The 19136-nt window shown below is 35.6% G+C and overlaps 1 protein-coding gene and 1 long non-coding RNA gene across 2 annotated transcripts; both read left to right on the top strand.

The window, feature by feature from the left end:
• The first annotated feature begins 701 nt into the window (after positions 1-701).
• Positions 702-18670, top strand: LOC131940763 (uncharacterized). The gene is made up of 5 exons (XM_059299558.1): positions 702-925; positions 3555-3674; positions 12754-12904; positions 13448-13582; positions 16877-18670. The coding sequence occupies exons 2-5, from the start codon at positions 3599-3601 to the stop codon at positions 17067-17069; spliced, it is 555 nt and encodes a 184-aa protein (XP_059155541.1). The 5' UTR covers positions 702-925; positions 3555-3598; the 3' UTR covers positions 17070-18670.
• On the top strand, positions 6404-9266 carry LOC131940764 (uncharacterized). Its single transcript, XR_009386574.1, has 3 exons — positions 6404-6661; positions 8528-8589; positions 9030-9266. It is a non-coding gene; the product is annotated as an uncharacterized LOC131940764 (long non-coding RNA).
• Positions 18671-19136: the final 466 nt, after the last annotated feature.

Raw genomic sequence — 19136 nt, 5'->3', positions numbered from 1 at the left:
TTTTTTTTTTAAAAACTAAGACTGGATAAATAATGTTTCATGATTTCAGCTCTGTGTCCCACACTTTCTTGCTCAAGGCGTTTCTGGTCAATATTTTTTTTCGAATCTAAATGTCTGAAAGACAGCATGACCTAGTTACGCCATGTTCAGTTACGTGGCAAGATAAAATTTTTAAAAATAGTTTAGTAACCGAATGTATATAAAATATGTTCTATCTTACATAAAAACCACACAATCAAGTTCTTGAAACCACAACCGTTTGAACAACAACTCAACCGATCTATAAAAATGTGGTTAGACTCTTGTGGCTGTTCCCAGTGGATGCTATACACGGGTCCAAACTTGGAACCAGCCTTTAATCAACAACAAAACTAAGCAATTAGCATCTTAAAAACTACAACACAATTATAAAATATTTATAATTAGTGCGTGTCACGTGTCACAACAAAAGACAAGAGGGTTACGTAAAATCAATCAAATCACAACAAATCATAACATCACGTGACAAACCACTTGACAGAAGACATCTCACTGTCCAGCATCCAATGCCACGTAGGTTTATCATTACAGGAATTGTAAGACTGCTAAAGGTATATGGTTATATATGTGTATCCTTGGCTAATGCGTGGCCCATGGTGTGTTCATTTTTTAAAGAAAATTATTTGATTATATGATTAGTATTTACAAGATGGCGGTATTTTGTTTGTTGCTGACGTGGTTTTCAACTCACGCGAATATCGGCATCAATAAAAATCGATGGTCTTATTGATTTATTGATTGGCTATGGTAAAGCTGTGAAAAAAAACAGAACGCACCAAGAAACACGAGGCGCGACAACTCTGCAATAAAGGGAAACAACTCGAGGTTTACAGACTCTGTCAACGGTGGCTGGTGAACTGGTGAAAATATCTCAGGTTTCTCTTATGTGAGTATTTTTGGGATATTTCACTTGTGTGTGTATTTTTTCGGATGTTTCACTTGTGTGTATTTTTGGGATGTTTCACTTGTGTGAGTATTTTTGGGATATTTCACTTGTGTGTGTATTTTTTCGGATGTTTCACTTGTGTGTATTTTTGGGATGTTTCACTTGTGTGAGTATTTTTTCGGATGTTTCTCTTGTGTGAGTATTTTTGGGATGGTTCTCTTGTGTGAGTATTTTTGGGATGTTTCACTTGTGTGTGTATTTTTGGGATTTTTCTCTTGTGTGAGTATTTTTGGGATGTTTCACTTGTGTGTATATTTTTGGGATGTTTCACTTGTGTATGTTTGAGGTGTTTCACTTGTGTGAGCATTTTTGATGTTTCACTTGTGTGTTTTGGGATAAGTTTCATTTGAGGGAGTATTTGGTATAAGTTAAGAGAATATTTGGGATAAGTTCCAGTGAGTCCTGTACCTCAGCGCCAGTAGTAAAATCACCATCCACTCCACTCCTCTCCCCCCCCCCCCCTACCTCGAATCTGTAATTTGAGTAAACAAAAAAACTGAAGCAATTAATTAGACAAGAGTAGTACTGAAAACAAAAAGAAATTATTTATAATTTTTGTAAAAAAAAAAAACTATTGTAAAGAAAACATGAACACTAAAGGTAGTATCTTTGAAAGTAAGAAATAAAGATGCCCTTCATAAGACTTTAAGACGCTAAATCTATCGATCTATATATATAATTCTCTTCTGGGAGACGCAAGAAAACAAGCTGTAAGCGCGCTCCCTACCACCCCCACCCCTACATGGTCTGGTGAGCTGTGGTTCACGCTAAATGTTAACAAACAGAGCCGGGTTTAGTGACGACTATTAGGGGCAGATAATTTAGTTTGAAACGATTTTAAACGTAGGGGGGAGGGGGGGGGGGTAACTAAGTGGAGTTTACTTTAACGGAGGGGGGAGGAGGCGGGAGTTATCGTCCTTAACGAGCTACTTATAGTGTTTTAAAGAAATATTTTCAGTGGCAGCGTTGGTACTGTCGAATTCACAAATTATGAATTACTGAAAAGTAGAAAAAAACAACAACTAAATAGCGGCGTATGATATGCCGCGGGTCGGCTCGTGCTGATTAAAATATGTTTAAAGGCGTCATGTAAATAATAATATAATTGGTTCTGTCTGTTTCATATACAGTCAAGCTTGCTTGTCGTATAACTAGTTTAATCTATGTGAAACATTGGATAAATAAACCGGGAGTGATCTCCCCTAAACTTTCTCGAATATTCTTATATAAAATAACAGGGGATGGGAACTCGGGCTATAGACATGATTTTTAATCCATTTTAAATACTTAAAGTTTTAAAAATAGAATAAAATCTCGTAGACAAATTAATTGCACACCAAGTGAACGCCAAATAAAAAAGCGCATAATAGTGCGCAATATTATTAGTACTTTTAAAATTTACATTAGTTTTTTGAGAAATCGGAAGCACCGTAAAGTACTACTTCCAGTCAACGGAAATTACTCAAAATTTAACAAATGGTAGAGAATTAGATCTTTTACTTACATTTCAAATTTCATTTATCTATCTGAAATAGTACTCAAGTTATAGGCTTTTGAAAAATTCAAAGTAGGAAAAGTACCACTTCCGGTTATCGGAAATCGCTCAAACGTTGATACGGATCTACGATTTTGATAAAATACTTATATATGAAATTTCATCAACCTAGCTGTAACGGTACTCAAGTTATCGTGTTTACACACGGACAGACAGACAGACAGACAGACAGACAGACAGACAGACAGACAGACAGACAGACAGACAGACAGACAGACACACAGACACACAGACATACGGACAAGATTGCAAAATTATGTTTTTCCGTATCAGTGAGGTGTAAAACGTCGAGATTTGTAAAAATCTCGATTTTTTTTTTTTTTGCACGTTTACAAGACTTTCTCTATACTTCGTATATACGAGAAAGTAAAAATGTAGCAATCACTTTCTTTTACAGTAGTTCTAGCACATACAATCAATGAAATTTTTTTAAAAATTCTATTCGCACAAAAATAAGAAAGAAAAACATAAATTGTCTTTAGCTGTACTGGAGCACAGTTGTTCTAGAAATATCTTTAATACATTACAAGAGATTCGACTGTACTTCGATGAAATCTAAAGCAACCAGCGAAAACCGAGACAGTAAAAAATAACAAAAACATTACTCACACATGGATGCCTAATCATACTCAGTCCGATTTAGACTCAGTCGCATGAAGACGAAGATGATATAAAACCTAACCAAAATTTCTCACAATAGTCGCATGAAGACGAAGATGATATAAAACCTAACCAAAATTTCTCACAATAGTCGCATGTAGACGAAGATGATTTAAAACCTAACCAAAATTTCTCACAATAGTCGCATGTAGACGAAGATGATTTAAAACCTAACCAAAATTTCTCACAATAGTCGCATGTAGACGAAGATGATTTAAAACCTAACCAAAATTTCTCACAATAGTCGCATGTAGACGAAGATGATTTAAAACCTAACCAAAATTTCTCACAATAGTCGCATGTAGACGAAGATGATTTAAAACCTAACCAAAATTTCTTCTCCTTGACCTACAGATCCATCTCGTGTGTGAGAGCCGAGAGTTGACCAGGCTTCAGACATGTACAACATCACCATGCAGTCGTACATGTATGTCGTGACGGTTCTTCTGTGTATTTCCGCCATTTTGATTCAAGGTAATCTTTTATCCCTTTTTTCAGTCAGGTTCTCTAAGTATCTCTTATTGTCAGCAAAAAAGTCTCCACAGATGGGACTTTATTATTGTACAAAGGGTTATAACGTAAGGCTGTTCTTGTCACAAATCTCAGTTCTTGTAACATTTCTCTTGTCACAACCTGTTTTTGTCACACTCTATTCTTGTCTCACTTCTCTGTTTTTGTCGCATTTCTCTATTCTTGTCACTACTTTATTCTACTCACACGCTGTTGAACGTGTCTACAGTTTGTTGTGTCCTTCTATTGTTTGCCCTCAATTAGTATGCTTAAATCGTGTGTCCTTCTTCAATGTTTTCTTCTATTGTGTGTCTTCCTACTGTGTGTCCTTCTGTGGTGTGTTTCTCTATTGTGTCTAGTATACTGTTATGTATCTGTTTTTAGTTTGTTTTGTATGTCTTCCTACAGTGTGTCCTTCTTCAAGGTTTATCTCTTACTTGGTAATATCAGGGCTTGATCAAGGTGTGTGAATGTCTATCACTTAAATTTATAATCAGGGCTAAGTATGTTACGCAGGAAACAATAAGTTTATTTTTTAAACCTAAACTATATAGCAATGATTAAATTTTCTACCTTAGGCCATCGTTAAAGAAAATTAGTTGTTTTTTTTAAATTTAAAGTCAAGTGAACGAAAAAGAACTGCAGAGTTTATGTACAAAAAACAAAATCTACCAAACACGTCTATAAAATATTTTCTGACGATTCCTATAGCCTTCATATATATATATATATATATATATATATATATATATATATATATATATATATATATATATATATATATATATATATATATATATATTCTTCAAAGCTCAATTCGCCAAAATTCAAAATGTTAAAGTACGTATTCTAATACTGAGCCTTGTAGTATATCCCTTTAAACATGGCGATCAATTCAAGAAACTTGACGACATTTCAAATCGATGTTCCTTTGTCTTCCAATGGCTCAAACTATCGGGACCATCGCCATTGTCCAGTTGCCAAGTAACTGTACGAGGACCGGAATAAAAAAATCGATTATCAGAAATCGATGAACTGTCAAAGATTGGAACCAAACTTGTCCTTGCTTTGTTCGGAGTGAGCTGGTCCAGAACTGATGGAGAACTAGCGAATGCCATTTTTATTTAGCATCAGTCCACATTTCTTACCCTAAACAACTTTCATACATTGAAACCCGTTGAACAAAATGTTTATTTAAAAAACATAACTTAATAGTAAATCGAGCCATCCAGGTCTGATTGGAAATCGATATATTATGTGTATCGATTAGGTTGACAGGGCGACTGATCGGGGACGACAGTGAGACGGCATAAATAGATGCTGCCCTTTGTGACGGTTTGATTTTTTTATTGGAGATTTTTCACACAAATAGTTCGACTGAAATCTATCATTATCGCCCCTGAATTTATACTCAGTTGTGTCCCTGTAAGCTTAGTCAGAAGATTTTTTAAAATTAGTTATATTTTACGTCTAACTATAATATGAGCAGCTTTCGTGTGAATAACAGAACTGTAAAAATATGTCGTCTACACAAACTACAAAACATTGATCTCCAATTAGTATAATTAAATTTGCCACTACGAAACAAAAACAGAACATAGGACATAAGCTAAATTTTTAAAATACCGTAAGATTGGGTGCTAGTCATTTGTTTTAATTATTTTAATTCTCTCGAATACTCAACGTTAAAACATATTTAAGGGTGCACAATAAAAGTACCCCACTGTATAAATTTAGGCCCTAAGCCAGGGGTCGGCAACCTTTTGGAGCAGAAGAGCCAAAAGATGCAATTTACAAAATTTACCAGTTTTTAAAGAGCCGCCAACATTATATATATATATATATATATATATATATATATATATATATATATATATATATATATATATATATATATATATATATATAAAAGTTTTTTTTTTTCGAAACACCCACTTCTCAAGCAAGGCATAGGCTGAGTTTTCCTTTCCTTGCAGTTTTACATTTGGCTCGATTATTTTCTTTGTGATATCCACCATAAAGTTGAATGTTTCAATTCGGGATGAACAGTTTAATAAGAAGTTTAATAGGAAGTACATTGAAAATAGGGAGCACCTAAATATTCTAATAGAATAGAGAATGTTTAATGTTTATGTTTATGATTATATAATTTAATATTGAGTGTTGCAGAACAATAGTTTTATGAGTTTTGAAAATAAAATAAAATAATTATTAATATTTGTGCATGGAGCCGAAGAGCCGCATCTTGACATCAAAAGAGCCGCATGCGGCTCGCGAGCCGCAGGTTGCCGACCCCTGTCCTAAGCAAAGAAAAAGAAAAAAAAAATTAAGCATTAAAAAATAAATAAATAAATAAAATTAAAAAAAAGAAAAAATAAATAAATAAAACATATTTAAGGCCATATTGGCTTGAAAGTAGAGCTAACGACTTCTGTCCCTAATGTCATGTTTTCTGATCCCGGGCTCATGACTGTAGGACGTCCCGAAGTTTATCCTGCTATGATGGGTACATGACGCTAGTTAGGGAAACTAAAGCGGCTTGGTATGGTGATTAACACATTATCATCCTGTATGCCAAGGTAACTGAAACAGATGGACTCTACTTCATCTGCCCCCTTTGGCTTAGGCACGAACAGGAAAAGATGATTAATGTAATTCAAATATGTATGTGTTATAGAACTTGTAAGTTTATCGTTCTTTCTCGCGTTAATTCATGTCTGGTTAGCCAGGGAGAGATAAAAGTTTTCGAACTAAATCAATTGTTGTGAACGGGATTCCCATTGATAACAAAAAACATGGCGGCTATTTGTTAGTAGGTCCCGCTTCAAGATTTCAAAATCATCAAACGTTCCAGAAATGCAACAATTGTAAAAACTTTCAACGCTGTTTTGTTCATATGGATGGGAACAAACACATGTGTATGCATTTTTGAATATAAAAGTTTTGTGACGGTAAGTATATTGATTTTATTTCTTTTGTTGATAGTTAGTTTGTCCAAGGCTAGGGGACATTACTCTGGTCTGACTCTACTCAGTCTTTGCTACGAGACTCAAGATTCCCAGACCTAGTCTAGATTAGATCTGGATTCTAGAATCTACCAACTAAGATCTACATTGCTTTAATCTAGTTCTAAGAGTATAAGTTCATGAATTAGAATATATTAGATCTAGATTCTAGATCTAGTATTTTAGTGATCTAGATAAAATATTAAAAAATATTAAGAAAAGGATGACGGTAAACAGTAAACAGGATGACTTTCACTTTCAGTCTCACTCAGCCTACAACTAATCTAGATCTAATACTTAATCGAATCTAGAATCTAGAGCTAGTCTAGATCTAGAATACTAGATCTAGATATCTAGAACTTTGACAACAATGTTAATGTTAATAGACCTAGATTTAGCTAGATTACTGAACTAGACTCTAGACTAGTGCTGATTACTCAGTGATTACTGTTTAATATTTTAGAAGTAGGCCTATAGATCTAGAACTAAGTAGCTTTGTTTGACTAATGACTTGTAGAAAGATGGCTAGTAGATAGATAGAGATAGTAGATCTAGATGCAGATGGTAGTAAAAAAGTATGGTAGGCCCTAGATCTAAAAATCTAGATCTAGAGAATCTAGTAGATCTAGATAGATTCTAGATCTAGATTAGATCTAGTTTAGGTAAAACCTACCCTAGTTAAGTTTAGTAAGAGCTAGATCTAGGTAAGGCTAACCTGTTTTTAATTTTAAATCGATTTTTTTTAGATCTAGAATCTAGATTTCTAGACTAGATCTACTCTAGCTATTTTACTATTTACTAGATCAGTAGCCAGTAGAGTGAGTAGAGTAGTAGTAGAGTGTAGTGTAGAGTACTCAACAGTACTGTAAACTATTGTAGAGTGTAGAGGGTAGGTACTAATAACTAGACTTAAACTAAATTAGACTAGAATCTAGATACATTTAGGGCTTACAGACTTATCAGTCAGACTACAGTGTTGCAATTAGTAGATCTAGTAATATATAGATTAAATTTAGTTTGAAATTGTTACAGTAGTGCTACTACTTTTCTAAGTAGTAAGTAGTGTAGACTACTAGAAGAGCAAGATGATAGATCTCCATCAAGCTACAATAGAATTTAGTTTGTAGTTAGTTAGCCGTAGTAATAGTACCAAAAGCAGTGTAAGTAGCACAGTAAAAAAAAAGTATTACTAGGCCATCTACTATTCTATTTGGCCCTTTTATTTTTAGCAAGTTAAAGTTTGGTTAAGTACTAGTCTTCTAGCAAGTTGCCTAGTAGTAAACTTAGAAACTAGATCATGTGTATTAGTACTATTAGACTTGTAGGCTAGTCTTGTTAGTCTAGACCAGGGACTATAAAATCTACAATTGATAACTTTTGGCCTTTTAGTATAAGCCTAATTATTAATGAATTACATGGTATAAAAATTAATAAATTGGTCAGAGTCAGTACGGTTACAGTTAGCTGTTAATAGAATTAAGTTTTAGATCTATTGACACCAATTTTTAGTTACAAGTAATGAAAATGAAACTAATAGTTTTGTAATAGTTAAGATATGGTTAATTGTAAACCAGATATTTTAGTTTTTAAGACAAGCTAAGTAGATAGAAAACCGAACCTTTACAATAAATTAAACCTTATATATATATATATATATATATATATATATATATATATATATATATATATATATATATATATATATATATATATATATATATATATATATATTAATATCACATATTAGTTAAATAATTATTTTAATATAATATATGGATAAACTTAATACTTTATTATATTTAAATTCTCTAGGTACTTTGCAAGCAATTTTCTCACACTTTACTGTGGCTATTGGTGCTGATCTTGAACTAAAGGTGAGCTGAATTTTTTTTTATAATAAGCCATTTTTCAGCTTAAGCCCAAGTTTGAAACCGATTCAGTTTTCTAATTCTTAAAGAATATGTTGCTACTAAGATTATTTACTGTAAGTATTAATATGTATGGCTTGATAGTGGCACTGTCAGACAGTAGCTTTCACATTTCTATCCTAAAAGATAAGAGTTCAGATCCCTGGTTTTAGTCCTGGTATGATGTCCTAAGTCTCATGAGTACCAGCTCTCATGAGTACCTGGCTCAAGATAGGGAAATTAAAGGTGGCTGGGTATATACCTCTGAACACTCTAATTTTACATGCAAATGTCACAGAAACAGGTGAATTTTAATTCAACTGCTATATTGGCTGTCTGTTTTAATCAATGATTAATTTTTTCATATTACAGAAAGTTGTTAAAAATATTATTTATTTAATTTCTAGGTAAATGGAACAGCATGGATGTGGATTTTTAGACACAAGGAAGCTGAATTTAACTTTTAATGAAGAATTTAAATGATGATTGTCCATGAAAAGAAATATTAATTATATACATTGTAATGCTGTATTGATGCATCTTCTGTTTTAAGTAATTAAAAAACCATCCATTTATGAAATTCTTTTCATTTTTTTTTTCAATTTTAAAACTGTAGTTCTGTTTTGTTATTTGAAAACAATGATGAAAGTATACTGAACTGCCATTGAGATATTAATATAAATGCTATTGTTAAACTATATGTTTATAGTTTAATTCTTTCAGAAGCAACTATATTGACATCAAAACTGAATCTTTATTGTACACTAAGTATAAAAGCTTACCCGCAAACCAGTCCATGTCAACAATTTATTGACATTCAAACATTAAATTTTTTTAAAGGTGATTTTTCTTAAATAAAACAGACTACTTTCATATGGGATAAGAAACATTTAATTTTGAAATTGATTGGTTTATTAAATTTTAATGGAGCTGAAACTAAAACACTGGGTACAAATTTATTATTACTTTGTTTCTCAGAAAATTGCAAATTTTGAACATAACTGTGGGAAGTAGGCAATGATGTTAAAATATCTATTGAAACTTGAAGAAATTGTGGAAGGTTTAGAGATAGAAAACAACATTTCAGAAGATGATGTTTGAAATAATGGTAAAATATCTTTAGCACTTGTCACTGAATAAATATTTTCATTAGACAAATCACATTTAGATATAGAAGAATAAGGTATGTCTTCAGATTTTCTTATCAGCGAAGATCCTGGGTGATTCTCTTTGTTACCATCGGTCAAACGACAAGCCAATTCTGGAAAATTCATTGGGTTCTTTGTCTGGGCAGCTAAATATATTTAAATTAAGTTCATGCAAGGCTTTAGAAACATCAATTGGATAAAACTCTATAATTTCATTAACTTTTTATTAATATCAGCTCCAAAGGAATAATATAAACAAGTTACACATCATCAATAAATCAAATTTGCAGATATTTCCATTTCACCAAACTTTCTCTAAGTCATAATATATATTTTAAATTCATGGCATTTTGTTAGGCTAGATATGTTGACTTTTATTTACCACAATATTCTGATTATATAAATTAGGATTACCCAGCTATCATACATTCTTCTTTTTACTGCCCTCCTTTATGAGGGGGAGGTAAAAATCATCATAAAATGTGTGATGCAATTTACAGATGAACCCTCTCTCTCTCTACCCCTCCCCCTATATATATATATGTAACTAGGGTAGGCCTAGCTACTAGTTACAAAACTGATAACGAACGATAAGCCGAGACGCAGTATTACAGTCTGATGCAACTGATAGCAGGTGGCTTATTGGATCGGACTGATAACAATCTCAAAGCCAACGCGTGCTATTTTGGGAAACGGTACGAGGGGATTCAGACGGCCTGTCAACTTTGATTGATAGGATGCAGATGTTTATTAAACGGACTGTACGTTAGAACTGCGCAACTAGTAGTCGGAGACATCGAGTACAAGTATCGAATACGGAGGAATACAAGTACGAAGACGAGTACGAATACAAGGGATAAATAGGAGGGGACGACTGAACTCGCCCTCTTCCCTTTTCGATCGCTCGCTCTCTTCATCGCTCGCTTTAGATCAGTCAGTCTGTGTGACATATCAAGTTGGTTATATTGTGTTAAGAAGGACAATAGACATGTGGATTCAGTTATATGAAGCCTAGTGAGGGCTGTTAGGGGTCAGTTGATTCAGACTATTATTGTGAAGCATTCCTGTTGATTCATTGTGTTATATTGAAGCATTTCTTGATTCATGTAATAAAAGGATCAATAGCGAACCTGCATCTTCGAGTCTTTCTACTGTAGTCGATGTTGTGTAGCATGAGTGGTTAAACTCGTTACATTTGGCACTACAGGCAAATAGTCTCGTAACATGTGGCGTTGCGAGCAGGGTAACTGTTCGCTCGTTACAATTGGCGTCGTCGGACAGGATAGACTCGGGGACTCGTTACATATATATATGTATATCTACATAATCTCTAAAATCATGTAGGTACCTCTACCTGTTTGAATGTTAGGCCCCTTTCCTTCAACTGTTTCTGTGTGGATCTTCTCCATGGGGGTCATCTATAAATGACGTCACGCATTTTTTTTGACGATTTTTACCTCCCCCCCTCCCCCTACACATCATCACAAAAAGCCAGACCCCCACCCCCTAAAATGACGTCACACAGTACTAGATTCTAGATCTAAATTACGACAGTTGCCTACACTCTAGATTTAGTTCTTAAGTTCTACAACAAGACTACACTAAACTTCGCTAGATCTAGAATAATCTAGATTCTATATATAAATTGATATTGAACATATTCTAGTCTACCTGTCTTAAAGTAAATAGCCTATTTAGTAATTTAGTAATTAATTCCACTCAACTACACTGTAAAATAAAAGAAACTAGATCTAGAATCTAGATCTCTAGACTACTCTTGAGTCTATAAATTAAAAATAAATCCTGTATGTCGTATGTTACTGTCCAAGTCGGAATTTTCAAGAGGGTTTTTTTTTTAAGTCATAGATCTAGAATTCTAGATCTAGAAATCTAGACTCTAGATCTAGGCTATATATATTTATTAATTAAATTAGGCTTGATTTCAGATTTACGATTGAAATCTTTTAGGCCTATAAATATCATATTTTATATAGATTATAGATGTATTATTATTATACAGGTTGTATTCTAGATCTATATAAAATATAATATATTTGTGTGTGTGTGTTATTTTAAACTTAATTTACTTAAAACAACTTATTGTCGGAGTTTTTTTTATTCCAAAAACGAAAGTAGATTTCATAACTTAAAAAAAAAAATAAATAAAAAATATTCACATTTGGTTTGAAAAAACAAAAAAACGCCAGCTGGCAACTACCGGAGCGAGAACTTGGTAAGCTACTTTAACAACTTACAAGCCCAATTGTTTTAAATATGTGACATTTTCCCGAACACCACAGCAGTAGGCAACTTTATCACCGAGGGCTACGTTTACTAAAGTTTACTTTTAGTTGTTGTGGGCAAATTCAAGCGATTTTATTTACTTTAAAATGTGGACAAATGTTTCAAGCGATTTTGTTTGCTTATAGTTGTTGACAAATGTTTCAAGCGATTTTGTTTAATTTTAGTAGTTGACAAATGTTTCAAGTTATTTTTTTAGTAACTTTCAGCTGTGTTGGGCCAATATTTGATACAATGTTTGTTTCCTTTCAGTTGTGGTGGGCCAATATTTGATATAATGTTTGTTTCCTTTCAGTTGTGATGGGCCAATATTTGATACAATGTTTGTTTCCTTTCAGTTGTGGTGGGCCAATATTTGATATAATTTTTGCTTCCTTTCAGTTGTGGTGGGCCAATATTTGATATAATTTTTGTTTCCTTTCAGTTGTGGTGGGCCAATATTTGATATAATTTTTGTTTCCTTTCAGTTGTGGTGGGCCAATATTTGATACAATGGTTGTTTCCTTTCAGTTGTGTTGGGCCAATAGTTGATACAATTTTAGTTTCCTTTCAGTTGTGGTGGGCCAATAGTTGATACAATTTTAGTTTCCTTTCAGTTGTGGTGGGCCAATATTTGATACAATTTTTGTTTCCTTTCAGTTGTGGTGGGCCAATATTTGATACAATTTTTGTTACCTTTCAGCTGTGTTGGGCGACAACACCAAATGTTTCAAGGACGAGAGTGTGGGGGACAGGGAGGGGAACGTCTACTACTGTAACGACGCCTCCCTGCCCCGCTGCTGTGTGGAGAACGGTGCCAACGCCTGCTGTATCGCCCTCAGTGACAAGAACCTGTGAGATTTTTTTTAACTGCTGACCGGGGGAGGGGGGGGGGAGGGCTGTAGTGGTTTGCCATTGGGACCGGGCTTATGGGCGCGAGCCATATGGTTTGATCTATGCAAATGGGTTGTCAAATTATTTTATAAAATTTATTTTAGCCCTGTTTGCACTATGGATGAAGGGGTGGGTTAGTCTTTAAAACAGGCATGTATTGTAAAATTCTATGGAAGACCCCAAAAAAAAGGCAAAGCGTAACAGAAAATTACTGGAATACCACATCATTAAAGGCGTGAATTTATAAAGCTCAGACGGGATGTTGTTTTTTGTTAAATTCCATGAAATATTTCTCGGCTCTGCTAGCACCGAGGCCAGTAATAAACATGAGTGTGTAAATTATTTTTTAGAATAATCACTAAGACCTAAGTCTACCACTATATAGTCACATAGTGTTTAAGCACTTAGACCTAAGTTTACCGATAAGCATGATGGTAGAGTGTTAAAACCATTTAGATCTAGGTTTACCTATAAACATGATTGTGGACTTTTTGTTTTCTCAGCACCGAGCAGCTGCAGCTATGGGGGGTGGTGGCCGGCCTGATTGCTCTCATCGCCATCATCTTCGTCTGTTGCAAGAACGACATCAGCTTCTGTAACAGCGATATGTCATGCAAAGAAAGGTGTTACAGCTGTAGGTATGTTCTTAGGGGTGGTCTTTTGGTGGTGACAGCTGCAGGTATGTTCTTAGGGCTGGTCTTTTGGTGGTGTTAGCTGCAGGTATGGTGGTCTTTTGGTGGTGTTACAGCTGCAGGTATGTTCTTAGGGGTGGTCTTTTTTTGGTGTTACAGCTGCAGGTATGTTCTTAGGGGTGGTCTTTTGGTGGTGTTAGCTGCAGGTATGGTGGTCTTTTGGTGGTGTTACAGCTGCAGGTATGTTCTTAGGGGTGGTCTTTTGGTGGTGTTACGGCTGCAGGTATGTTCTTAGGGGTGGTCTTATGGTGGTGTTACGGATGTAGGTATGTTCTTAGAAGTGGTCTTTTGGTGGTGTTAGCTGCAGGTATGTTCTTAGAGGTGGTCTTTTGGTGGTGTTAGAGCTGCAGGTATGTTATTAGGGGTGGTCTTTTGGTGGTGTTAGAGCTGCAGGTATGTTCTTAGGGGTGGTCTTTTGGTGGTGTTAGCTGCAGATTTGTTCTTAGGGGTGGTCTTTTGGTGGTGTTAGCTGCAGGTATGTTCTTAGGGGTGGTCTTTTGGTGGTGTTACAGCTACAGGTACGTTCTTAGGGGTGGTCTTTTGGTGATGTTACAGCTGCAGGTATGTTCTTAGGGGTGGTCTTTTGGTGGTGTTAGCTGCAGGTATGTTCTTAGGGGTGTTCTTTTGGTGGTGTTAGCTGCAGGTATGTTCTTAGGGGTGGTCTTTTGGTGGTGTTACAGCTGCAGGTATGTTCTTAGGGGTGGTCTTTTGGTGGTGTTACAGCTGCAGGTATGTTCTTAGGGGTGGTCTTTTAGTGGTGTTTCAGTTGCAGGTATGTTCTTAGGGGTGGTCTTTTGGTGGGGTTAGCTGCAGGTATGTTCTTAGGGGTGGTCTTTTGGTGGTGTTAGAGCTGCAGGTATGTTCTTAGAGGTGGTCTTTTGGTGGCGTTACAGCTGCAGGTATGTTCTTAGGGGTGGTCTTTTGGTGGTGTTAGCTGCAGGTATGGTGGTCTTTTGGTGGTGTTACAGCTGCAGGTATGTTCTTAGGGGTGGTCTTTTGGTGGTGTTTCAGCTGCAGGTATGTTTTTAGGGGTGGTCTTTTGGTGGTGTTTCAGCTGCAGGTATGTTTTTAGGGGTGGTCTTATGGTGGTGTTAGAGCAGCAGGTATGTTTTTAGGGGTGGTCTTATGGTGGTGTTAGAGCTGCAGGTATGTTCTTAGAGGTGGTCTTTTGGTGGTGTTACAGCTGCAGGTATGTTCTTAGGGGTGGTCTTTTGGTGGTGTTTCAGCTGCAGGTATGTTTTTAGGGGTGGTCTTATGGTGGTGTTAGAGCAGCAGGTATGTTTTTAGGGGTGGTCTTATGGTGGTGTTAGAGCTGCAGGTATGTTCTTAGAGGTGGTCTTTTGGTGGTGTTACAGCTGCAGGTATGTTCTTAGGGGTGGTCTTTTGGTGGTGTTTCAGCTGCAGGTATGTTTTTAGGGGTGGTCTTATGGTGGTGTTAGAGCAGCAGGTATGTTCTTAGGGGTGGTCTTTTGGTGGTGTTACAGCTGCAGGTATGTTCTTAGAGGTGGTCTTTTGGTGGTGTTAGAGCTGCAGGTATGGTGGTCTTATGGTGGTGTTACGGCTGTAGGTATGTTCTTAGAAGTGGTCTTTTGGTGGTGTTAGCTGCAGGTATGTTCTTAGAGGTGGTCTTTTGGTGGTGTTAGAGCTGCAGGTATGTTCTTAGGGTTGGTCTTTTGGTGGTGTTAGAGCAGCAGGTATGTTCTTAGGGGTGGTCTTTTGGTGGTGTTACAGCTGCAGGTATGTTCTTAGGGATGGTCTTTTGGTGGTGTTAGCTGCAGGTATGTTCTTAGAGGTGGTCTTTTGGTGGTGTTACAGCTACAGGTATGTTCTTAGGGGTGGTCTTTTGGTGGTGTTACAGCTGCAGGTATGTTCTTAGGGGTGGTCTTTTGGTGGTGTTAGCTGCAGGTATGTTCTTAGGGGTGGTCTGTTGGTGGTGTTACAGCTGCAGGTATGTTCTTAGGGGTGGTCTTTTGGTGGTGTTAGCTGCAGGTATGTTCTTAGGGGTGGTCTTTTGGTGGTGTTACAGCTGCAGGTATGTTCTTAGGGGTGGTCTTTTGGTGGTGTTACAGCTGCAGGTATGTTTTTAGGGGTGGTCTTTTGGTGGTGTTAGCTGCAGGTATGTTCTTAGGGGTGGTCTTTTGGTGGTGTTACGGCTGCAGGTATGTTCTTAGGGGTGGTCTTTTGGTGGTGTTACAGCTGCAGGTATGTTCTTAGGGGTGGTCTTTTAGTGGGGTTAGCTGCAGGTATGTTCTTAGGGGTGGTCTGTTGGTGGTGTTACAGCTGCAGGTATGTTCTTAGGGGTGGTCTGTTGGTGGTGTTAGCTGCAGATTTGTTCTTAGGGGTGGTCTTTTGGTGGTGTTAGCTGCAGGTATGTTCTTAGGGGTGGTCTTTTGGTGGTGTTACAGCTGCAGGTATGTTCTTAGGGGTGGTCTTTTGGTGGTGTTTCAGCTGCAGGTATGTTTTTAGGGGTGGTCTTTTGGTGGTGTTAGCTGCAGGTATGTTCTTAGGGGTGGTCTTTTGGTGGTGTTACAGCTACAGGTATGTTCTTAGGGGTGGTCTTTTGGTGGTGTTACAGCTGCAGGTATGTTCTTTGGGGTGGTCTTTTGGTGGTGTTAGCTGCAGGTATGTGCTTAGGGGTGGTCTTTTGGTGGTGTTACAGCTACAGGTATGTTCTTAGGGGTGGTCTTTTGGTGGTGTTACGGCTGCAGCTATGTTCTTAGGGGTGATCTTTAGGTGGTGTTACAGCTGCAGGTATGTTCTTAGGGGTGGTCTTTTGGTGGTGTTACAGCTGCAGGTATGTTCTTTGGGGTGGTCTTTTGGTGGGGTTAGCTGCAGGTATGTTCTTAGAGGTGGTTTTTTGGTGGTGATAGCTGCAGGTATGTTCTTAGAGGTGCACTTTTGGTGGTGTTACAGCTGCAGGTATGATCATATATGTGGTGTTTCAGTGGTGTCACAATCGCAGGTTTATTCTTTTGTAACGTTTGGTCCACGGTAGACTACAACCCAAGTTGAAAATGCACATAGGCCTTAAATATCTTGCAAGGCTGAAGAGATTGATGTGAACGCCCTTGCTAGAAACATTTTTAAAAATTAAAATGATAATCACCAAAGCTAGTCTTTACCAAATATCCTTTCATATTCACGATACTATTTTTTAAATAAATAAGTCTTGTTTGAAATGGCTATCCAATGTACGCCGTGTGTAAACGTGATCTAATGTAACCTCCCCACCTGACACAGGGAGAGGGGTAAGAACAAGGAGGCTCACATTGTGGAGAAGGAGAGCGAGACAAAGAACCAGTACTACGACAACCCCATCGGCGAGTTCAGCACCCCAAGCAGCAGCTTCTACACGCCCAGGGAGCCGTACAAATTCCCGCCATTACCACCCGTCCAGCAGGTGGCCACACGCTACGACTCGTCATATGCCTGATTTTTTCGACACGGCAGGCCAAGTTGTTGTTATTCTTTATTTAATTCAAAATTTAGTTTTAAAAGGTCAAAATGTATATTTTCAGATCTGTGATAAAAACTAGAAGTCGTCCATAAATGAGCCAATTTTAACCCCACGTCTCTCTATAGTCACAAAAAGCCAGACACCGTTCCCAATAAAAAGACGTAACATTCAAAAAGTAACGTAACTGTCTGTATATAAAATGTGTTGGTCAAATTTATTGAATGTAAAACATCTCCAATGCCCCCCCCCTCTCACACCTGTTGTGTGTTATCATTTTTGGACTCCCCTTATTTTAAGATACGAATAATTCAGGGCTACTTCTGTGTAAATTAAATATTTAACTTTGGACACGTTTTTATTAATACATTCTAACAAAGTTTAGTTACAGTCGAATACTCCTCTCATATTTATTGTAAATTTTCCTTGCTAAAGCTTGCATATTTCGTTAGTGCGTTCTTTGTGTCTACATAAAAGATAACATTGACAACAATTTGGCCATTGCTTCAACTGCATGATATTTGAGATCACATCACTAGAAACACAAGACAAGATGTAGAGTTATCTTATACATCATTAAGAGCAGGCTGGTAAGAAAGCAGAAAAGTATTGGAATAACAAATAAAAGCCTAAACTTGGGGTGTGAAGGTTGTTTGACGTTTTGTTACAAATATTACAGATAAATTAACATATTAAAGTTAACATATTACAGATAAGTTAACACATTACAGATAAGTTAAAATGATAAATGCACAAACAAATTTGACCAGTTTGTATACATGTTGTTTAGGGCCAATCAATGTTGTATTTAAGAGGATTTATATCTGTAATAGCAAACAGGAACTTTTACAAATTATCTTTTAAACCCAGTTAATGGTACACATCTAAAGCACCTGAATTCACCTTTTAGCTAGAGCTGAAAACAGAACACTAGACAGGTGTACATGTAATTATCTTGATTAAATAGACAGGGGTACATTTAATTATCTTGATTTATATTGTTTTATTTCTTCTCATATTAAAAGTTCTTTAACATTTTAAAATTATTGCAAATAAAATATGCCAAAAGCCTAATTTATAATTAACAATATAAATATGTTTTAGCTTTTAGCACTTTAATCTTGTCATCTTTAATTATTTTTAAAGACTTAATAAATAAAGCAGCAAAAAGTTATATTAATGGTCTTTATAAAATATCATTTCAAATTTAGGATGCTATTTTTTATTAAATATTTTGACAAAGATCTATGACTATGATCTATATTCAATGGGGTTTTTTTTACCAGTGATGGGTTTCTGAACAATTTTTTATAACATTTGTAACACAGTGTTTTTTTTGTTTTAGTAAAAAGTTACTTTTATAGTATAGATTGTAGCTAAATGGTTTCTAAATATAACCCACTTTGTATAGATTTAGTTACTTATCTTCATGTTAAAAGTACCCATTCTGAGACAGGTCACTGACCTTCTCTGATTAGCTAACACAGATCCAAAATGTTTTGTCTTTTATAAATGAAGACAGTTGTTTTACCAAATTTTCTATACTGCTGCAATGTTACAATAAAGTTTCACTTTACTCTTTTCAAGCTCGTTTGTTTTAAAGAACTTAACTCTTATTTTGGTTTAAAATTGCCTTTATTAATTTCCTGTTTAATATTTCTATATTTCTGGCTAGTAGTTTTCTGTTTGAAATTCTCATTTCTATAGATACTTTTTTTAAAACAAACTACAAAAATATTTATCAACAGTAGGCCTTTAGTTTTTGTTCAAAATATTTTTTGTTTTATAAAGAAAACTAGTTGTATATTTAATACAGTATGTTAAGAAAATGTTATAAAAAGCTGCACAACTGAGACTACACTAGAATGTGTTTAGTCTGTTTACATTCTTCTATTAATTAAATATAAGTTGAAATATAATGAAATTAAATACATACGTTGGTCAATTTTCAACTGTTTATATTAAACAAAAGGTAAAATGAAAAAAGAAAAACATCAAATATAAAAGAAAATTTTATTGAAACATTTTGAAGCAACAACAACTTTA

This window comes from Physella acuta, unplaced genomic scaffold (genome assembly GCF_028476545.2).
Source record: "Physella acuta isolate Inbredline_101_S28 unplaced genomic scaffold, ASM2847654v3 ptg000329l, whole genome shotgun sequence".
NCBI classification, from domain to species: Eukaryota; Metazoa; Mollusca; class Gastropoda; family Physidae; genus Physella; species Physella acuta.
Note: the sequence above shows the minus strand (reverse complement) of the source record. Positions and strands in the feature narration are given on the sequence as shown.

Coding starts and splice junctions, on each gene's coding strand:
- LOC131940763 (XM_059299558.1), top strand. CDS start 3,599: ATGTACAACATCACCATGCAGTCGTACATGTATGTCGTGACGGTTCTT. Junction 3,675..12,753: donor TTCCGCCATTTTGATTCAAG/GTAATCTTTTAT, acceptor GTTACCTTTCAG/CTGTGTTGGGCGACAACACC. Junction 12,905..13,447: donor GCCCTCAGTGACAAGAACCT/GTGAGATTTTTT, acceptor TTGTTTTCTCAG/CACCGAGCAGCTGCAGCTAT.